We start from the raw sequence: 21,448 nt of genomic DNA, 5'->3' as shown, positions 1-21,448 counted from the left end.
ATTACTATGCATCATTCATACCTGCAGTGATCACAACCCAAGGCCCGGTATATTAATATCTGTCTCATTACTATGTATCATTCATACCTGCAGTGATCACAACCCAAGGCACGGTAAATTAATATCTGTCTCATTACTATGTATCATTCATACCTGCAGTGATCACAACCCACGGTATATTAATCTGTCTCATTACTATGTATCATTCATACCTGCAGTGATCACAACCCAAGGCTGGGTATATTAATATCTGTCTCATTACTATGTATCATTCATACCTGCAGTGATCACAACCCACGGTATATTAATATCTGTCTCATTACTATGTATCATTCATACCTGCAGTGATCACAACCCAAGGCCCGGTATATTAATATCTGTCTCATTACTATGTATCATTCATACCTGCAGTGATCACAACCCACGGTATATTAATATCTGTCTCATTACAATGTATGATTCATACCTGCAGTGATCACAACCCAAGGCACGGTAAATTAATATCTGTCTCATTACTATGTATCATTCATACCTGCAGTGATCACAACCCACGGTATATTAATCTGTCTCATTACTATGTATCATTCATACCTGCAGTGATCACAACCCAAGGCCGGGTATATTAATATCTGTCTCATTACTATGTATCATTCATACCTGCAGTGATCACAACCCACGGTATATTAATATCTGTCTCATTACTATGTATCATTCATACCTGCAGTGATCACAACCCAAGGCCCGGTATATTAATATCTGTCTCATTACTATGTATCATTCATACCTGCAGTGATCACAACCCAAGGCCCGGTATATTAATATCTGTCTCATTACTATGTATCATTCATACCTGCAGTGATCACAACCCAAGGCCCGGTATATTAATATCTGTCTCATTACTATGTATCATTCATACCTGCAGTGATCACAACCCACGGTATATTAATATCTGTCTCATTACAATGTATGATTCATACCTGCAGTGATCACAACCCACAGTATAATTAAAGGGACACTGAACCCAAAATTTCTCTCTCATGATTCAGATATAGCATGCAATTAAGTAACTTTCTAATTTACTCCTATTATCAATTTTTCTTCGTTCTTTTACGATCATTATTTAAAAAGCAGGAATGTGATGCATAGGAGCCGGCCCATTTTTGGTTGAGAACCTGGGTTATGCTTGCTTATTGGCGGGTAAATGTAAGCCTCCAATAAGCGCTATCCATGGTGCTGAACCTAAAATGGGCTGTCTAAGATTTACATTCCTGTTTTTAAAATAAAGATAGCAAGAGAATGAAGAAAATTTGATAATAGGAGTAAATTGGAAAGTTGCTTAAAATGTCATGCTCTATCTGAATCATGAAAGAACACATTTGGGTTCAGTGTCCTTTTAATCTGTCATTACTATGTAACCAAAGGCCCGGTATATTAATCTGTCTCATTATGTATCATTCATACCTGCAGTTATCACAACCCAATGCACAGTATATTAAATCTGTCTCATTACTATGTATCATTCATACCTGCAGTGATCATAACCCACAGTATATTAATCTCATTACTATGCATCATTCATACCTGGAGTGATCACAACCCAAGGCCCGGTATATTAATCTGTCTCATTACTATGCATCATTCATACCTGCAGTGATCATAACCCAAGGACCGGTATATTAATCTCATTACTATGCATCATTCATACATGCAGTGATCACAACCCAAGGTATATTAATCTGTCTCATTACTATACATCATTCATACCTGCAGTGATCACAACCCACAGTATATTAATCTTATTGTCATGTATCATTCATACCTGGTCCCAGGTGTCTAGGAGCATGACATCATCTGTTGCTAGGTCATCCTGAGTGATTTCTCCTGGGACTTCCTCAATCTACAAAAACACAAATCAGTGGTACAAAATGATGCATACTCTGAATCATGAGAGGTTTTTTCTTAACTGTCCCTTTAACAATGTAGATAATGTGCAATTTAAAATAAATACAATTCTAGTTTATTTCGGTTTAACAAATTTACTTTTTTTAATGGCATTTTTTGTTAATCGGTACGTACCTAGATAGGCTGAGTAGTGTGCACGTATCTTTGTAACAGTGTTGTATACAGCCACGTGCTTACTCCTCAGGCTACCTAGGTATGCACTTCAAAGGTTACCAACAAAAAGTACATTTTATAACAAAAGTAACCTGAAAAGTAGTTTTTTTAGATAGTTTGTCTGAATAATGAAAAGATCCTATGGACTTCACCGACACTTTAAAGTAAAGCCTTAAGTTTTAGCCGCTCATTTGCCAAACTAATATATTGGACACCATTTATATCAGTGCATTCATAAAACTGAAGTCAGGAAATGAAAGAGGGCTAAATGCTAGAGAGTACAGACTGAAACACCACGGTTAACATACAATGAAGCGCCCGGTCTTATTGGAGCAAGCAAAGAGACGAGGAGGGTGAGCGTTCAGTCTGTTCTTCAGTCTTGCAGAGGTGCGATACGCAGCTTTTCCACCCAGCGCTTCCCAGAAATCATCTGCAATAAAAACATAAACGTCATGCAAACACACGCACAGATGGTGAGCGCAGGCCAGTAAGCACAGGGACCTAACTGACATCATCACAAGGGAAAGATTGTACAACCTTGTCTCTTTCTGTTCATAAAACTGTTCTCCAATATGATTTGCAAAGTCTATAACTATACAAGATTTGATTTCTAGAAATGAATACACAAATATCTCCTAACAGTCTGACATGAGGTTTTTCTGTGCGGCATTCTGCAACTTCTATTTGTCCCTGTGCACGAGTGTTGTGCTCCGTTTCTCATGTAACTGTATAGAAAGCAGCGTAGGGATCTTTTTAGTGCATTGTTTAAACCGTCACACACCAGGAACATGTAAGAGACACATTATAAGCGAATATAACAATATATATAATACATTTAATATGTGCAAACTATATAGCACAGCAATATAATGGTTTAAATCACATGCAGAGAAAGATTAGGAAAAACTTTTTAAAATAATAAAAATAACTAATAATAATAAAACGTTTAAATTAAAATGAAAAAATATGTATAAAAACATTACACTTTTATAAAACAATATAATTTAGTATCACTGGCTGAAACTGCACATAAAACATTCATTTAAGCAATTTGACTCTTCCTTCTGCCCTTCTTCCTTCTGCCCGTGAAAGCACCTGAGCTCACAACTCAAATATTTTTTTTTTTTTTTTTTAAAAAGCGAATGAAACAGCGCAATGTCACCTGCACCTACCGGTTTCACCTCCTTCTGCAATTTGTGAAGCGGAAATCCCCAGGATGTTTAATAAGTCATTAGCTCCCCGTTTCTCAGCATCACTAGACCCTTGTCCGAACCAGAGATACGCCGCTGTGGGAGTCTTCAGCACAAATGCATCATTGGAGTTCAGGTTGTTTGCAGTGGCCTCCAACTGAAAGAGGTTACAGGAAGAAGTTATAGACTCTCTCAATGAATTACAGTCATTTTATGGCCACGGGGTAAAACTACACTAAGGGCTGGATTAAACGTGGCACGGTTTTTGTTTATTTTTTCATGGTCGTGAAAACTCAGCTAGAGTTAAGCTTTTTGCGCTAGTCTAGTTGCCTTCATATTACAAGTTAAAAACCCCCACTTATTTTGCACTATGCTTAAACCCAAATAGCACGAGAATCCTAACAAACAAACAAAAAGTCACGATACAAATGTAGTGACATAACATACCTCTATGGCTCTAGTGACGTATATGAGTCTGTGGAACACAGCTCAGAGGAAGAGGGGCACGTAACACTGACTGTCACATTAGACAACTGTAGTGACATAACATACCTCTACTGCTCTAGTGACATACAGGAGTCTGTGGCACACACAGGAAGAGGGGCATGTAACACTGACTGTCACATTAGACAACTGTAGTGACATAACATACCTCTACTGCTCTAGTGACATACAGGAGTCTGTGGCACACACAGGAAGAGGGGCACGTAACACTGACTGTCATGATACAACTTACCTCTACTGCTCTGGTGAAGCCAGAAGATGAAGCCCGGACCTGGAACAAACGTGCGTCTGCCGCGTCTGTCTGACCTCCTTCTCTTGACGTTCCACCGTTGTAGACAACTAATGGTTTCCCACCAAACAGACTTAGTAAGTGCGCTGGTTCTTTACCCTGCACAACTCGAACCTGTCCGATAAAATGAAAGTCATGATTTGGTTGTAGCTCAATCCTAAATTCTTACACATCATGCACAAAGAAAACACAGTTTGTAGTATTGCCATGCAGATGTGCCATTCAGCCATACCCTCTGCTTAAATGATACATCCTGTCCTATAAATGTGCATCACTTGCTTGTACAATTACCCAGTTTACAAGCTGAGCACAAAAACCATTAGCGCTACTGTGCATCAACATCGCTCCAGCTCAAAACAGTGCTATCATATGCCATACTTAACCCCTGTAATCTATATAACCAATTAAAACTATAGGGCACACTAAGAAAAAAGGTTTTGCCATATTAAGATGTTTTGTACAAAAGATTGTACTAATTATTTTTGTGAGGTCACACAACCATAACATATCCTATGCTATCAATTGCACTCCACTTGTAATGTAATTATTCCACCAGCTTGTACAATTATAATAATGCTGATCGATATATCGCACTATATTATTTTGGAGGGTTAATTCTGTATTTTGCAACATGTAAAAGCTAAATTGTTCCCATTTCAGTAAATAACCAAGTTATGTGCAGAAACAACTGTCTGGAACCCTCAGGAAGTGGCCGTGTTTTCTTAAGTCCTGTATAAGTTTGAGTTAAGAAAACCGCACGAATTGCAGCGAGCAGATGGAATACTTAGCCCATTTAAAGAATGAATATAGGACACAATATGACATTTTGTACTTTTCACTAGACGTGGCTTTTTTACTTTATTCTGAAAATACTAGGAGAATGGTGAAGGAATCTAATTTTACGTCATTCTGTTTGCCCTCTTTGGGTTTTCATATCTGTACAGATCCCAATATGACTCAGCAAGAAATGTAATGATATAAAAGCTGTTTATAGATTTCCTATTTAGAAAACTAGTTTTAGTGATAATATCTTTAGTTAAGAGCTGGGATAGCCCATGTGTCACAGTGCAGCTATAGTGATAAAGACCGGACCTTTTCCATAACACACAGCAGATTTGTAGTCACAACACAACAGGCAGTGAGTCATTCTGCAGCCCTATGTTAGTGCACTACAAGCGTGTTATTAAACACTACCAGCTCTAGGACCCGTTTACTGAGCACTCGGTCTAAACATGCAGGAATACCTGAGATCGCAGCCCCCCACTTAAGCTCTGAAAAGAGGAGACCGGAAGAGCAGGTTTGCACAGACGTACAAGGTGTCTTATTGACAGTTACTGTTACTATCACTGTACGCAATAAGCATGCAAGTTACTTTATATGACAATGCATTTGGTTAATAAATTAACTCCACAGACAAAGTATTAAAGTTAATAGTGAAACTGGTTATGGAAAGTTAATAAGGTTTATCACATGAATCATTATGGAACAGATGTCAGAAAATAGACATTTTTTATATTTTGGCTCAGTTCCTTAAATAGTTATCATTGATCTAAACTTCAATAGATCAGACAAGGTTTTTCTTCACAACCTTGCACTGGTGGAATTATATAACCCTGCGAGTGGTCACCTATTGAATAATGGAGCTTGCTGGAAAGGGACAAGTCACTCCGTGAGCAGGAGACGCACTTTACAAATTAAATCCTGCAGCCAATATAAATCACATAACGCTGCTCTCTGCGTATAGCATCTTACAATAACCTATATTTCTGTATGCATGTGCTTGTTTATTAGGGTTATACATATTTTGAGAAAAGCTTGCCACCTTTTAGATTGAGAAAAATCAGATCTTTAGTGCTAAAATCTTTACAGAATTACGCTGGGATTAGAGAGACTATTTCATATACTCCCATGGAACGCCCATGTTCAACAACAACAATTACACTTTGTACTTATAAGTACAAATCTCCAAGTCCTTTTTGCGCATCCAGTGCACTTAAATTACGATTTACGTTGTATGTATATAGTACCATTTATTCCTGTGTAATTTACATACAAATTTTACATTTTTTATACAATACAATTTTTGGTTAAAATTTTTATGATTTTTGATGCACTTAAATAAATTGAACCATTCACACAAAAAATATGCAGGATTTTTTTTTTGTTCAGTAAAATTCTTTAAAAAAAAAAAAACTGTACTTTTGTAATGTTGCATCTCCTCCCCATACAAAAATGCAGTATACGCCCCTTAGTGAGACACTCTGTTATCAGGGTAAAAAGTGGCTTTAGATCATTAAATCAGGGAAATTGGACAGTGTGATTCTATATGAATATAGTCAGGGTCTAACGATCTCAGATGTACTAAGCGTCTGATTATTAAAGGATTCTCCAGCTTGGAGAGAAATTTTAGTGCAGACTGCACACGCAGGAGGTTTAGAACTATGGTGGCCATTATTGGCATAAGATGCACGGTCCAATGGTTTAAGAATTGAGGTGGGCATGGGACTGCAGAGGGCGCACTTCTAGGTCATCAGAGAACTGATGCAGGCAACGAAAGAAGGTGCATTCCCAGGAAATTTGTGAACCGAGGTGGGCACCTGGAGATCTGAGTACCGAGATGGGTATAGGTACCAACCGGAGGTGCAGGACCAGGAGGTCTAAATACCGAGATGGGTATAGTTACTGACAGAAGGTGCAGGACCAGGAGTGCCAAGTACAGAGGTGGGTATAGGTACCAACCGGAGGTGCAGGACCAGGAGGTCTAAATACCGAGATGGGTATAGTTACTGACAGAAGGTGCAGGACCAGGAGTGCCAAGTACAGAGGTGAGTATAGGTACCAACCGGAGGTGCAGGACCAGGAGGTCTAAATACCGAGATGGGTATAGTTACTGACAGAAGGTGCAGGACCAGGAGTGCCAAGTACAGAGGTGAGTATAGGTACCAACCGGAGGTGCAGGACCAGGAGGTCTAAATACCGAGATGGGTATAGTTACTGACAGAAGGTGCAGGACCAGGAGTGCCAAGTACAGAGGTGGGTATAGTTACTGACAGAGGATGCAGGACCAGGAGTGCCAAGTACAGAGGTGGGTATAGTTACTGACAGAGGATGCAGGACCAGGAGTGCCAAGTACAGAGGTGGGTATAGTTACTGACAGAGGATGCAGGACCAGGAGTGCCAAGTACAGAGGTGGGTATAGTTACTGACAGAGGATGCAGGACCAGGAGTGCCAAGTACAGAGGTGGGTATAGTTACTGACAGAGGATGCAGGACCAGGAGGTCTGAGTACCGAGATGGGTATAGGTACTGACAGAAAGGGGGGGGGGGGGGAGAATTTTCTCCAAAATGTATCACCACATCAGCATTATGTGCTTATATATGACATTGTATGCAAGTCTACAACGTGCACAGTCTGATTATATCCTACAGTAAGATAACGTTTGCTTTAAGCATTTCATCTTCTCACTACTGCATAGACAATCAGACCAGGCACATGAGTCTTATGGCATATTCTAATGTTTCTAATTTAACCCTCTGACAGCTTTGGAGACTCCACACTTTAGCATAGGATTAATGTGATTGTCCGCAAGTCAGAACAGTAGTGTAATCTGCTTAAGTTACAATGAACCAATCGTTAGTCACCTGCACTGGACTTCCTCCAAGTTCCTCATCCAGCTGCGCACTCAGGAACGCAGACACCGTGATTTCATCTTTAGTAGAATCAGCTCCTTGCCTGGAAGGAAACAAAAGAAAATCTCATTTTGCACCTTGTATACAACTTGCCGTGACCTTGCTACACAAAACAAACATTTGCATTAGACGAGCCGCGCCTCGATTCTTGTGCCATTCTGCTCCATGAGCTAATCCTGTTTAAGTCACAAGATGAAATGACTCATTACTTACTAAATAAAACCGTACTATTTATGTTCATTGTTTCCTCTGACACCATCATTGTTCATCAATGTATATTTAAAGGGACAGTATAAACCAATTTCCATATAATAGACACTACTATAAAGAATAATATGCAAAGCTACTGATCTACAAGCCCAGTATAAAACCTTTTAAAAACGTACTTAGAAGCTACCAGTTTAGCACAATTGATAAGGCTAGGCTGGGACACCCACTGAAAGGGGCTGGGAAAACAAGAGCAAACACTTCCCCCTCCCCTGCATATGAAAAGACCCATTACACAACCATGAATCAGTAGACTTCAGTAGACATCTAAACTTTGGGGCTTGGTTAGGAATCTGAAAAATGTTATTTAAAAATAAGCAAAAAAACTGTACATGGTTACAAAAACACTCCCAGAAGGGCTATATAAATGCAGATTTTCTTGAATTGCTTAAAGGGACATTGTACACTAGATTTTCTTTGCACAAATGTTTTGTAGATTCCAGACTTGCAAAGAGAAGATCGATATACATACATTCTATTTACACACAAATATACGTCCCCTGCTTTCTATATTAAAGTATATTTGTGGCATCTGTCAAGGTCACAACTGCTATACTGTTAACGTCACACAAAATAAACCATTAAACAGTAATAAAAAGATTGTATTTACCAAGTATAAATAATCTGCCCTCGTTTCCCACCATGACTGTAATTGTATAAAATGATGTAACTGTCTCCCCCATAGAACTGGCCGTATTGGGACTCAGCCACAGGCACTTTCTCAGATCCTTCAATGCGCCAGATCTGTGAAGTACAAGAAAAGCAATAAAATGATACTGCCCCTTAGTGGCTGGAAAACATAATGCATCAAAACAAAAAGTTAAAGTGGATAGTACAAAGTCAGCCCATATAGCCTTAAGTGTGAGCCTTAGTGCATAGGATAGCCTTATGCTTACCCCAGGCATTAATTAGTGTGTAGGATAGCCTTATGCTTACCCCAGGCATTAATTAGTGTGTAGGATAGCCTTATGCTTACCCCAGGCATTAATTAGTACGTAGGATAGCCTTATGCTTACCCCAGGCATTAATTAGTACGTAGGATAGCCTTATGCTTACCCCAGGCATTAATTAGTGCGTAGGATAGCCTTATGCTTACCCCAGGCATTAATTAGTACGTAGGATAGCCTTATGCTTACCCCAGGCATTCATTAATACGTAGGATAGCCTTATGCTTACCCCAGGCATTAATTAGTACGTAGGATATCCTTATGCTTAGCCCAGGCATTAATACGTAGGATAGCCTTATGCTTACCCCAGGCATTAATTAGTACATAGGATAGCCTTATGCTTACCCCAGGCATTAATTAGTACATAGGATAGCCTTATGCTTATTCCAGGCATAAGTACATAGGATAGCCTTATGCTTATCCCAGGCATTAATACGTAGAACAGCCTTATGCTTATCCCAGGCATTAATTAGTACATGATAGTCTTATGCTTATCCCAGGCATTAATTAGTACATATGATAGCCTTATGCTTATCCTAGTGAGTAATTAGTATGTATGATAGTGAGTAATTAGTATGTAGGATAGCCTTATGCTTATCCCAGGCATTAATTAGTACATGATAGTCTTATGCTTATCCCAGGCATTAATTAGTACATATGATAGCCTTATGCTTATCCTAGTGAGTAATTAGTATGTAGGATAGTGAGTAATTAGTATGTAGGATAGCCTTATGCTTATCCCAGGCATTAATTAGTACATATGATAGCCTTATGCTTATCCTAGTGAGTAATTAGTATGTAGGATAGTGAGTAATTAGTATGTAGGATAGCCTTATGCTTATCCCAGGCATTAATACGTAGAACAGCCTTATGCTTATCCCAGGCATTAATTAGTACATATGATAGTCTTATGCTTATCCCAGGCATTAATTAGTACATACAATAGCCTTATGCTTATCCCAGGCATTAATTAGTACATATGATAGCCTTATGCTTATCCCAGACAATTACTATGTAGGATAGACTTATGCCTATCCCAGGTGTAATAACTGTATAACTAGAAAAACAAAATTTATGCTTGCCTGATAAAATTTCTTTCCGGAGTCCACAGGATCATCAATTACTGTTGGGAATATCACTCCTGGCCAGCAGGAGGAGGCAAAGAGCACCACAGCCAAGCTGTTAAGTATCACTTCCCTTCCCACAAACCCCCAGTCATTCGACCGAATGTAAATGGAGAAAAGAAGCAACACAAGGTGTAGAGGTGCCTGAGGTTCTAGACAAAAATAACGGTCTTAAAATAAAGAAATTTATCAGGTAAGCATAAATTTTGTTTTCTTAAAAAAAAAAAAAAAAAAATATATGGTGAGTCCATGGGATCATCAATTACTGTGATTATTATTATCATTTATTTGTATAGCGCCGCCAAATTCCGTAGCGCTGTTGGAAATCAATACCCAAGCCAGAGGACACAGATGATTAGGGAGGGACAAGACAGGGAGCCTGAACAGAATGCATCACTGCTTGCAGAACCTTTCTCCCAAAAGAAGCCTCAGCCGAGGCAAAAGTATCAAATTTGTAAAAAGTATGCAGAGAAGACCAAGTTGCCACCTTGCAAATCTGTTCCACAGAAGCTTCAATCTTGAAGGCCCAAGAAGAGACAGCCCTAGTGGAATGAGCCGTAATTCTTTCAGAAGGCTGCTGTCCAGCAGTCTCATAGGCCAAATGAATTATACTTCTCAACCAGAAAGAAGTAGCTGTAGCTTTCTGACCCTTATATTTCCCAGAAAAACCAAACAGGGAAAAAGACTGGCGAAAAACCTTAGTTGCCCTTAAGTAGAATTTCAAAGCAAGCACAACATCCAGGTTGTGTAAAACGTTCCTTATGAGACAAAGTATTAGGACAGAGAGAACAAACAACAATATCCTGATTAATATTGCTATTCAAAAGAACTTTAGGAAGGAAACCTAACTAAGTACGAAGAACCACCTTATCGGTATTAAAAATAAGATAAGGCAAATCCCACTGCAAAGCTGAGAGTTCCCAGACTCTCCAAGCAATATCTATATAGCAATAAGAAACAAAACCTTTCAGGATAACCACTTAATATCTATGGAGTGCATTGGCTCAAACAGAGTCTACTGCAAAACTTTAAGAACAAGGTTAAAGGAATAGTAAAGTCCAAACTAAACTTTCAAGATTCAGATGGGGCATGTGATTTTAAACAACTTTCTAATTTACTTTTATCATCAAATTTGCTTTGTTCTCTTGTTAATCTTAGTTGAAAGCTAAACATCGGTAGGCTTATATGCTAATTTCTAAGCCCTTGAAGGCCACCTCAGCATTTGACAGTTTTTCACCACTAGAGGGCGTTAGTTCATGTGTTTCATATAGATAAATAACTTCACGTGCATGAGCACAGTGTTAAGAGTCAGCACTAATTGCCTGAAATGCAAGTCTGTCAAATATCTGAGATAAGGAGGCAGTCAGCAGAAGCTTAGATAGAAGGTAATTACAGAGGTAAAAAGTATATTTCTATAACAGTGTTGGTTATGCAAAACTGAGGGATAGTAAATAAAAGGGATTATCTTTTTAAACAACAACATTTTTGGTGTTTACTATCCCTTTAAGACTCCAAGGAAGAGAAACCGACTTAAACACAGGCCTGATTCTAATCAGGGCCTGACAAAAAGATTGCACATCTGGCACATCCGCCAAGCGCTTATGTAGCAAAACAGACAAAGCAGAGATCTGACCCTTTAGAGAACTCACTGACAAACCCTTCACCAGACCTTCCTGAAGAAAAGAAAATTCTAGGAATCCTGACTGTACTCCAAAAGTAGCCCTTGGATTAACACCAATATAGATATTTACGCCATATCTTATTGTAAATCTTCCTAGTAACAGGCTTGCGAGCCTGAATCAAGGTCTCAATGAACAACTCAGAAAACCCACACTTAGACAAAACTAAACGTTCAATCTCTAAGCAGTGAGCTTAAGAGAAACGAGATTTGGATGAAGGAAGGGACCCTGAAGTAAAAAGGTCCTTCCTCAGAGGCAGTCTCCAAGGTGGAAGAGACATCTCTAATAGGTCTGCATAACAGATCCTGCGGGGCCACACAGGGGCTATGAGAATCATCGACACTCTCTCCTGCATGATATGAGCAATAACTTGTGAAAGGAGAGCAAACTGAGGAAACAGGTATGCCAACCTGAAATTCCAATGGACCGCCAAAGCATCCATTAGAGCCTCGGGAGTTTGGCATTCTGCCGAGATGCCATCAGATCAATCTCCGGCACACCACGTTTGAGGGTCAGGGTGGAGAACACCTCCGGATGGAGCTCCCACTCCCCGGGATAAAAAGTCTGTCTGCTCAGAAAATCCACTTCCCAGTTGTCCATTCCTGGAATGTGGATGGCAGATAGACAATTGTGAGCCATTGCCCACTGAATAATCCGAGCCACCTCCTTCATGGCTAAGAAACTCCTAGCTCCTCCCTGGTGGTTGATGTAAGCCACTGAGGTTATGTTGTCCGACTGGAACCTTATAAACCGGGCTAAAGCAAACTGAGGCCAAGCCATTAGAGCATTGAAGATCGCTCTCAACTCAAAGATGTTTATGGGAGAGCTGACCCCTCCCTAGTCCAGAGGCCCTGTGCCTTTAACGAGTCCCAGACTGCTCCTCAGCGCAACAAGCTGGCGTCCGTGGTCACAATCACCCAGGAAGGTCTCCGAAAACGGGTTACCTCAGAGAGATGTTCCCGAGACAGCCACCACGGCAGAAAGTCTCTTGTCGATCGATCCAGAGCTATCCTCTGAGACAGATCCACATAGACCCCGTTCCATTACCTTAAAATGCATAACTGCAGGGCTCTCAAATGGAATCAAACGAATAGAATGATGACCATGGAAGCCACTATCAGACCAATCACCTCCATACATAAAACCACTGATGGCCAAATGGAAGACTGAAGGGAGAGGCAAGAATCATGGCTTTTCTGACCTCCTCCATAGGGAATCTATCATGGTCCCTAAGAAAACAACCTTTGTAGCTGGAACAAGGGAACTCTTTTCCAGATTCACTTTCTATCCGTGGGAATGTAGAAAAGACAACAAGATCTCTGTATGAGAGTTTGCTTGTTGAAAAGATGGCGCTTGAACCAGAATGTCGTCCAGATAGGTTGCCACTGCAATTCCCCGAGTACGGATCACTGCCAAGAGAGCCCCCAGAACCTTTGGCCTTTCCACAGCTCCCAGAATTTTCTCAAACGGAAGAGCTACACACTGAAAGTGATTGCCCAGAAAAGCAAATCTCAGAAATCCCTGTGAATGGGAACATAAAAAAGGTACGCATCCTTTAGGTCTACGGTCGTCAGGAACTGCCCCTCTTGGAACAAGGGAAGAATGGAATGAATAGTTTCCATCTTGAAGGACGGTACTCTGAAAAACTAGTTGACGCTCTTCAGGTCTAAAGTTGGATGAAAAGTTCCCTCTTTTTTGGGAACCACGAACAGATTGGAATAAAACCCTAGACCTTGTACCTGAACTGGAACTATTACTTGAAACCAAATATCTCACAGCACTTGACCCACTGAAAGTCCTTATAGCTCCCTAGGATGAGGATACCTAGCTTATCCTATATGTGGAAATAGTTTATATACAGAATCTAGGAAGCGCCTTTATGAAAAAAGGCTGAAGGATATGTATTAAAAGGTTAACATTTATTATCAACAAAAAAGCTTAAAAACAGACAAACATTAAAATAGTAATTGATTCAATAACAGTATAGACAATTCAATTGTTGTATAAAATAATAAACATGGATCCATGTAGTAAACATATAATCTTAATCTATATGGTTAAAACATATCACAGTATATTGCTGTGCTTCAAAATGACAGATTAATAGATAGTGTTAATGATATTTATTAGCAGATATTATTGTCTCTAATTCCACTTATGTCCAAGTTAGATCGGGTCTTTGGAGTGATAGTATATGACCCCTTCCTAAAGTTTGTGATCCAGATAAGTGAAATGTTTTTAAAAATGTTTTTAATTTTTAGTTTTATAAACATTTCACTTGTTATCTGGATCACAAACTTTAGGAAGGGATCAAAGACCCGATCTAACTTGGACATAAGTGGAATTAATATCATTAACACTATCTATTAATCTGTCATTTTTTACTTGCCATTTTGAAGCACAGCAATATACTGTGATATGTTTTAACCATATAGATTAAGATTATACGTTTACTACATGATCCATGTTTATATTATTTTATACAACAATTGAATTGTCTATACTGTTATTGAATCAATTACTATTTTAATGTTTGTCGGTTTTTAAGCATTTTTGTTGATAATAAATGTTAACCTTTTAATACATATCCTTCAGCCTTTTTCATAAAGGCGCTTCCTAGATTCTGTATATAAACTGGAACTATTACTCCCAGGTCTGAAAGATCCTGTACACATTTCAAGAATGCCTCTATCTACTCTGCAGATAATCTTGAGAGGTGAAATCTGCCCCTGGGAGGAAAAGTCTTTTACTCCAGTTTGTAACCCTGAGATACTATGTCAACAGCCCAACGATCTGGTACATTCCGTACCCATGCTTGGGAAAAACGAGAAAGACTTCATGCTGATTTAGAGTCAGCAGCAGGCTTCTTAGATTGCTTCCCCTTGCCCCAAGACTGATTAGGTTTCCAAGATGGCTTTGGCTGTTCCAGCTTGGAAGGGGTGGCGGGGGGGGGGAGAGAAGATTTACCTCTAAAGTTACGAAAGGAGTGAAAATTACTCTGACATCCTTTTCAATCTATTCTTTTTATCTTGCGGCAGAAACACCCGTGATATCGGAATTAATTTATGCCAGACCAGGTCCGAACAAGGTCTTCCCTTGTAAGGAATCGCCAAAAGCTTGGACTTAGACGAAACATCCGCTGACCAAGATTTCAGCCATTATGCTCTGCGCGCTAAAACCAGATATTTTGGTGCACAACTTAATAATCTGCAATGAAGTGTCAGTAATAAAGGAATTGGCTAACTAAAGAGCCTTGATCCTGTCTTTGATCTCCTTTAAGGGAGTCTCCGCCTGAAGAGACTCAGACAATGCATCAAACCAATAGGCTGCAGCATTTGTCACTGTGGCAATACACACTGCAGGTTGTCATTGGAAGCCCTGATGAACATCTTTTTCAAATAGGCCTCCAGTTTTTGTGTCCATTGGATCCTTAAAAAAGCAGCTATCCTCAATACGAATAGTAGTTCTCTTAGCCAGAGTCCAAATCGCCCCTTCCACTTTTGGCACAGCCTGCCATGAATCCCTGATGGAGCCCTGATGGATACAGATTAACTTCTTAACAGGAGACGGGGAGAAAGGAATCCCAGGTCTCTCCCATTCCCGAGTATGGATTTCCATAGCACGGTCTGGCCCAGGAAACACCTCCACAGAGGATAGAACATCAAAGTATCTGTTAAGTTTACTAGATTTCTTAGGGTTGACAACAGAAACATCAGAGTAGTCCAAGGTAGCTAAAACCTCCTTTAATACACGGAGGTGTTCAAGCTTAAATCTGAAAGAAAACATAATTTATGTAAGAACTTACCTGATAAATTCATTTCTTTCATAGTGGCAAGAGTCCATGAGCTAGTAACATATGGGATATCCATCTCTACCAGGAGGGGGGAAAGTTTCCCAAACCTCAAAATGCCTATAAATACAACTTCCACCTCACTCATACCTTAGTTTATTGTGCAGCCAAGAAGTGAGGTGTAGTGTTAAAAGAGCAGAGTAAAAAGCATACAAAAAGAGTAACTGGAAAAATGAATGTGCTTTATACAAAAAAAATCATAACCACAAAATTTAGGGTGGGTCTGATGGACTCTTGCCACTATGAAATAAATGAATTTATCAGGTAAGTGCTTACATAAATTATGTAATTATGTTTTCTTTTATGTAAGTGGCAAGAGTCCTTGAGCTAGTGACGTATGGGATATAACCATTAAGATATGGAAGTCCACAAGTCACTAGAGAGGGAGGGATAAAATAAAAAACATCTATTTCTGCTGAGAAATGAAATCCCAAAACATAATTAAGTTTACTTAAAATTTAAAAAATAAATAAAATCCAAGGCATTGGAATCAAACTGAAACAAATGCCTAAAGAACTTTTCTACCAAAGGTTGCTTCCGAAGAAGCAAACACATCAAAATGGCAAAATTAAGTAAAAGTATGCAATGACCACCAAGTTACTGCTTTGCAAATTTGATCAAACTGAAGCTTCATTCTTGAGAGCCCAAGAAATGGCAACTGATCTAGTAGAATGAGCTGTAATTCTCTGAGGAGGAGACTGCCCTGCATCCAAATAAGCTTTGAGAATCAAAAGTCTCAACCAAGAAGCCAGAGAAATAGCAGAAGCTTTCTGGCCTTTCATGGATCCAGAAAAAATAACAAATAGACTAGAAGTCTTCCTGAAATCTTTATTAGCCTCAACATAATATTTCAAAGCTCTTACCACAACCAAAGAATGTAAAGACATTTCAAGAGTATTCTTAGGATTAGGACACAAAGGAACAACAATTCCCCTATTGATGTTAGAATTCACAACTTAAGGCAAATATTTAAATGAAGTCCGCAAAACAGCTTTATCTTGATGGAAAATGAGATAAGGAGACTCACAAGAGAACAGACAATTCAGAAACTCTTCTAGCAGAAGAGATGGTCAAAAGAAATAACACTTTCCAAGAAAGTAATTTAATGTCCAGAGAATGCATAGACTCAAAAGGAGGAGCCTGCAAAATCTTCAAACCAAAATTGAGACTCCAAGGAGGAAAAATAGATTTAACAGGTTTAATACGAATCAAAGCCTGAACAAAAAACAGTGCATATCAGGAAGTTTGGCAATCTTTCTATGAAATAAGACAGAAAGAGCAGACATGTGTCCTTTCAAAGTATTTGCAGACAACCCCTTATCCAAACCATCTTGAAGAAACGGTAAAATACAAAGGAATTCTAAAAGAATTCCAAGAATAATCATTAGTTGAACACCATGAATTATAGGTTTTCAAAGCCCAATATGAAATTTTCATTGAAACAGACTTACGAGCCTGTATCATAGTGCTAATAACTGAGTCAGAGAAACCTCTGACTAAGCGTTCAATTTCCATGCCTTCAAATTTAGAGATTTGAGATCCTGATGGAAAAACGGCCCGAGACAGAAGGTCTGGCCTTAAAGCAAGTGGCCAAGGCTGGCAACTGGACATCCTGACAAAGTCTGCATACCAAAACCTGAGGGGCCAAGCCAGTGCTATCAAACACATAAGATCGTTCCATTATGATCTTTGAGATCACCCTTGGAAGAGCCACCAGAGGTGAGAAAAATGAAAGCAGGTTGGTAAAACTAAAACTTCTAGAGCATCCACTATCGCCACCTGAGGATCCCTGGAAATTTATCTTGGAAGCTTCTTGTTCAGATGCAAGGCCATCAGATCTATTTCTGGAGGACCCCACATCTGTACCAATCGAAAAAACACATCTGGTTGGAGAGACATGAGATAATCCGCTTACCAATTGTCTACTCCTGGGATATGAATCGCAAGAAATTTAACAAGAATTGGATTCTGCCCAATAAAGTATCAGAGATACTTCTTTCATTGCTGAAGGACTGCGAGTCCCCCCTTGATTGACGTATGCCACTGTAGTGACATTGTCTGTTTGAAATCGAATATAAAGTTCTCTCTTCAATAGAGGCCAAGTCTGAAGAGCTCTAAAAATAGCAAGGAGTTCTAAAATATTTATTGGTAACCTCGCCTCCTGAGGTTCCCAAACCCCTTGTGCTGTCAGAGACCCCCAGACAGCTCCCCAACCCGAAATACTTGCATCTGTTGTGATCACTGTCCAGGAAGGACAAACAAAGGAGGCCCCTTGGACAATAAGGTGATGGTTTAACCACCAAGTCAGAGTGTTGAATGTTGGGATTTAAGTATATCAACTGTGAAATCGGAGTATAATCCCTGCACCATTGGGTCAACATGCAAAGCTGTAAATGTCTCATATGAAAAACGAGCAAAGTGGATTGCGTCCGATGCTGCAGTCATGAGACCTAAAACTTCCTTGCACATAGCCACGGAAGGAAATGATAGAAACTGAAGGTTTAGACAAGCTAAATCCAACTTAATTTGCCTCGTTTGTCACATTTCTGGTATATCTCTTTAAGGGCGTCTCATTTACTTATCACTCCTGCCTATATAGGAGCATGTAACATTCAATACCTTGCTTGGTATTGAAGTTACATGCTTCCTCTACTAGCCTACTGGAGAATCCTGAGCTACGCCTCTCTCCTCTCCCCTACTGCCGCTCCGGATCAACTCACGCTGCATCGTGACGTCACCCGACTTCCGGTTTTGGACTAGAACGCTGTGTCTCTGCTCCATGCTGCAGCTCTGAACGCTACTCTCCCTTATCCTTGATTTCTTCAAGTTTGTACCCTGAATCACCACTGAAAGTGTTTAATAGACCCTCCGGAGGCGAGTCTTATTTCGGACATTAGATCTATCTTTTACACTACGTTTATTTCTTCAATTATGCCATACTTTATTAAGCCTAAATTTACATAGACATGCATGTTAGTCTAAATTAGATAAGCTAGACTTCCTTCACAAATTCATTCAGTTGCTCCTACCTAAAACAATACATATTATTTAGGTAAACTATTGTAAGTAGTAAAGGAAATCTTATACTAAATCCCACTCACACAGGTTATATATAGGTATTCACAGATCAATGTCTACTATAACCTACGTGAGACACAATATAATATATAAACAACTGTTATGCTACTATATATAACAACTATAGCTGCTCTCCAATTCTAACCCAGTGTGTGTTACACTGTCAGAGAGAGAGTCATGGACACTGAATCTATCTGGAAACCTAAAAAGGCGACCTTTGTCTGAGGAATCAAGAAACTTTTATAAATTGATCCTCAAACCATGTCTTGGAAGAAACCACACAAGTTATTTCATGTGAGATTCTGCTAAAAATGAAAAGATTGAGCTAGTACCAAGATATCATCCAAATAAGGAAACACTGCAATATCCTGCTCTCTGATTACAGATAGAAGGGCACCGAGAACCTTTGAAAAGATTCTCGGAGCTGTCGCTAGGCCAAACGGAAGAGCAACAAATTGGTAATGCTTGTCTAGAAAGGAGAATCTCAGAAAAAGATAGTGGTCTGGATGAATCGGAATGTGAAGATAAGGGTCCTGTACGTCTATTATGGACATGAAATGACCGTGCTGAACAAAAGGCAGAATAGTCCTTAGTCACCATCTTGAAAGTTGCGACTCTTACAAAATGATTTAAAAATATCAGATCCAGAATTGGTCTTAACGAATCTTCCTTCTTTGGGACAATGAATAGATTCAAATAGAAACCCAAACCCTGTTCCTGTTGAGGAACAATAACCCCTGAAAGCTCTAGATCTGAAACACTTTAGAAAAGCCTGGGCCTTCACAGGGTTTGTTGGAACATGGGAAAATATAGAATCTTCCCATGGGAGGTCTTATTCTGAAACCTTTACGATACCCCGAGAAACAATATCCTGAATTAACTGATTTTGGACAGAATCTGCCCAAAATGTCTTGAAATAATTTCAATCTGCCCCCCCATCAGTTGAACTGGTTTGAGGGCCGCACCTTCATGCAGTCTTGGGGGCTGGCTTTGGCTTCTTATAAGGCTTGGATTTATTCCAACTTGAAGATTCCTTAGGGGAAGGAGTTATCTGTTCTCTATTCTGATGAAAGGAACAAAAACGATTAGAAGCTTTAGATTTACCCTTAGATTTTTTATCTTGGGGCAAAATCTCCATTCCCCCCCCCCAGTGATAGTGGAAATAGAGTCCAACTGAGAACCAAATAAATTATTACCTTGGAAAGATAGAGATAGTAATCTAGACTTAGATAACATGTCAGCATTCCATGACTTTAGCTAGAAGCGCTTTATGGCTTAAGACATGGATTTAACATCAATCTTGATATCAAAAATGGCATCACAGATAAAATGATTAGTATGTTGAAGCAAACTAACAATGCTAGACAAATCAGGACCTGCTTCCTGATATGCCAAGCTATCCAACCAAAATGTTGATGCAGCTACAACATCAGCCATAGAAATGGCAGACCTGAGGATATAGCCAGAATGTAAATAAGCTTTCCTTAGATAAGATTCAATCTTCCTATCTTAAGGATCCTTAAAAGAAGTACTATCTGCCATAGGAATAGTAGTACGTTTGGCAAGAGTAGAAATAACCCCATCAACCTTAGGGACTTTCCCAAAACTCCAAATTAGCCACTGGTAAAGGATATAACTCCTTTAACCTAGAAGGATTAAAAGAAGCACCAGGTTTAGACCATTGCTTAGCAATCACATCAGAAACCGCATCTGGAACAGGAAAACCCTCAGGAGTAATCACAGGAGGTTTAAAAACAGAATTTAAATGTTTACTGGTTTTGTTATCAAGAGGATCAGACTTCTCAATACCCAAAGTAACCAATACTTCTTTCTACAAAGACCCTATATATTGAAATCTTAAAAAGATAAGATTTATCCATTTCAATGTCTGAAATAGGATCTTCTGAACCAGAGAGAAATAATTTCAATCTGCACTCCACCAGTTGAACTGGTTTGAGGGGCGCACTTTCATGCAGTCTTAGGGGCTGTATTCAGTTTCTTATAAGGCTTGGATTTTTTATAAATCATAGATGGTCTCCAATTGGAAACAGAGGCCTTAGGGGAAGGAGTTTTTTTTTTTCTTTAATCCGAAGAAAGGAACGAAAACAATTAGAAGCTTTAGATTTACCCTTAAATTTCTTATCTTGTGGCAGAAAAACTCCCTTACCCCCAGTGATAGTGAAGATAATAGAATCAAATTGAGAACCAAATAAATTATTACCCTGAAAAGATAGAGATGGTAATCTAGATTTAGACACCATAGCATTCCGTGATTTTAGCCATAAAGCTCTTCTAGATAGAATAGAACGACAGATTTGATATCAAGCTTAATAATATCAAATATAGCATCACAAATTAAATGATTAGCATGTTGAAGTAAAAGAATAATGCTAGACAATTCAGGATCTGATAACTGATCTGCTAGACTGTCCAACCAAAAAAGTTGAAGCAGCAGCAACATTAGCCATAGAAATAGCAGGCCTAAGAATTTAGTCAGTATGTAAATATGCCTTCCTAAAATAAGATTACATTTTCCTATCTAAGGGATATTTAAAAGAAGTACCATCTTCCACAGGAATATTAGTACGTTTGGCAAGAGAACAAATAGCGCCATCAACCTTAGGGACTTTCTCCAAAAGCTCTAAAAATTGAACACAGGTAAAGGATATAATGTTTTAAACCTAGAAGGATTAAAAGTACCAGGCTTAGATCATT

At 39.1% G+C, this 21,448-nt stretch overlaps 1 protein-coding gene across 5 annotated transcripts in view; it reads right to left on the bottom strand.

The window, feature by feature from the left end:
- GSN (gelsolin) overlaps positions 1-21,448 on the bottom strand; it is a 118,181-nt gene that overhangs the window by 5,285 nt on the left and 91,448 nt on the right. For 3 of the 5 annotated variants that reach the window (XM_053696221.1, XM_053696218.1, XM_053696220.1), the window contains 7 exons: positions 8,666-8,799; positions 7,741-7,831; positions 5,343-5,369; positions 4,042-4,212; positions 3,288-3,462; positions 2,424-2,545; positions 1,820-1,897 (listed from right to left, as the gene is read on the bottom strand). In XM_053696221.1, the coding sequence (XP_053552196.1) occupies positions 1,820-1,897; positions 2,424-2,545; positions 3,288-3,462; positions 4,042-4,212; positions 5,343-5,369; positions 7,741-7,831; positions 8,666-8,799 (798 nt within the window). The remainder of the gene's footprint in view (positions 1-1,819; positions 1,898-2,423; positions 2,546-3,287; positions 3,463-4,041; positions 4,213-5,342; positions 5,370-7,740; positions 7,832-8,665; positions 8,800-21,448) is intronic. The other 2 variants (XM_053696219.1, XM_053696222.1) reach the window with 1 other exon arrangement.

Source organism: Bombina bombina, chromosome 12, assembly GCF_027579735.1.
Source record: "Bombina bombina isolate aBomBom1 chromosome 12, aBomBom1.pri, whole genome shotgun sequence".
Lineage (NCBI taxonomy): Eukaryota > Metazoa > Chordata > Amphibia > Anura > Bombinatoridae > Bombina > Bombina bombina.
This window is presented reverse-complemented; position numbering and strand designations above follow the sequence as displayed.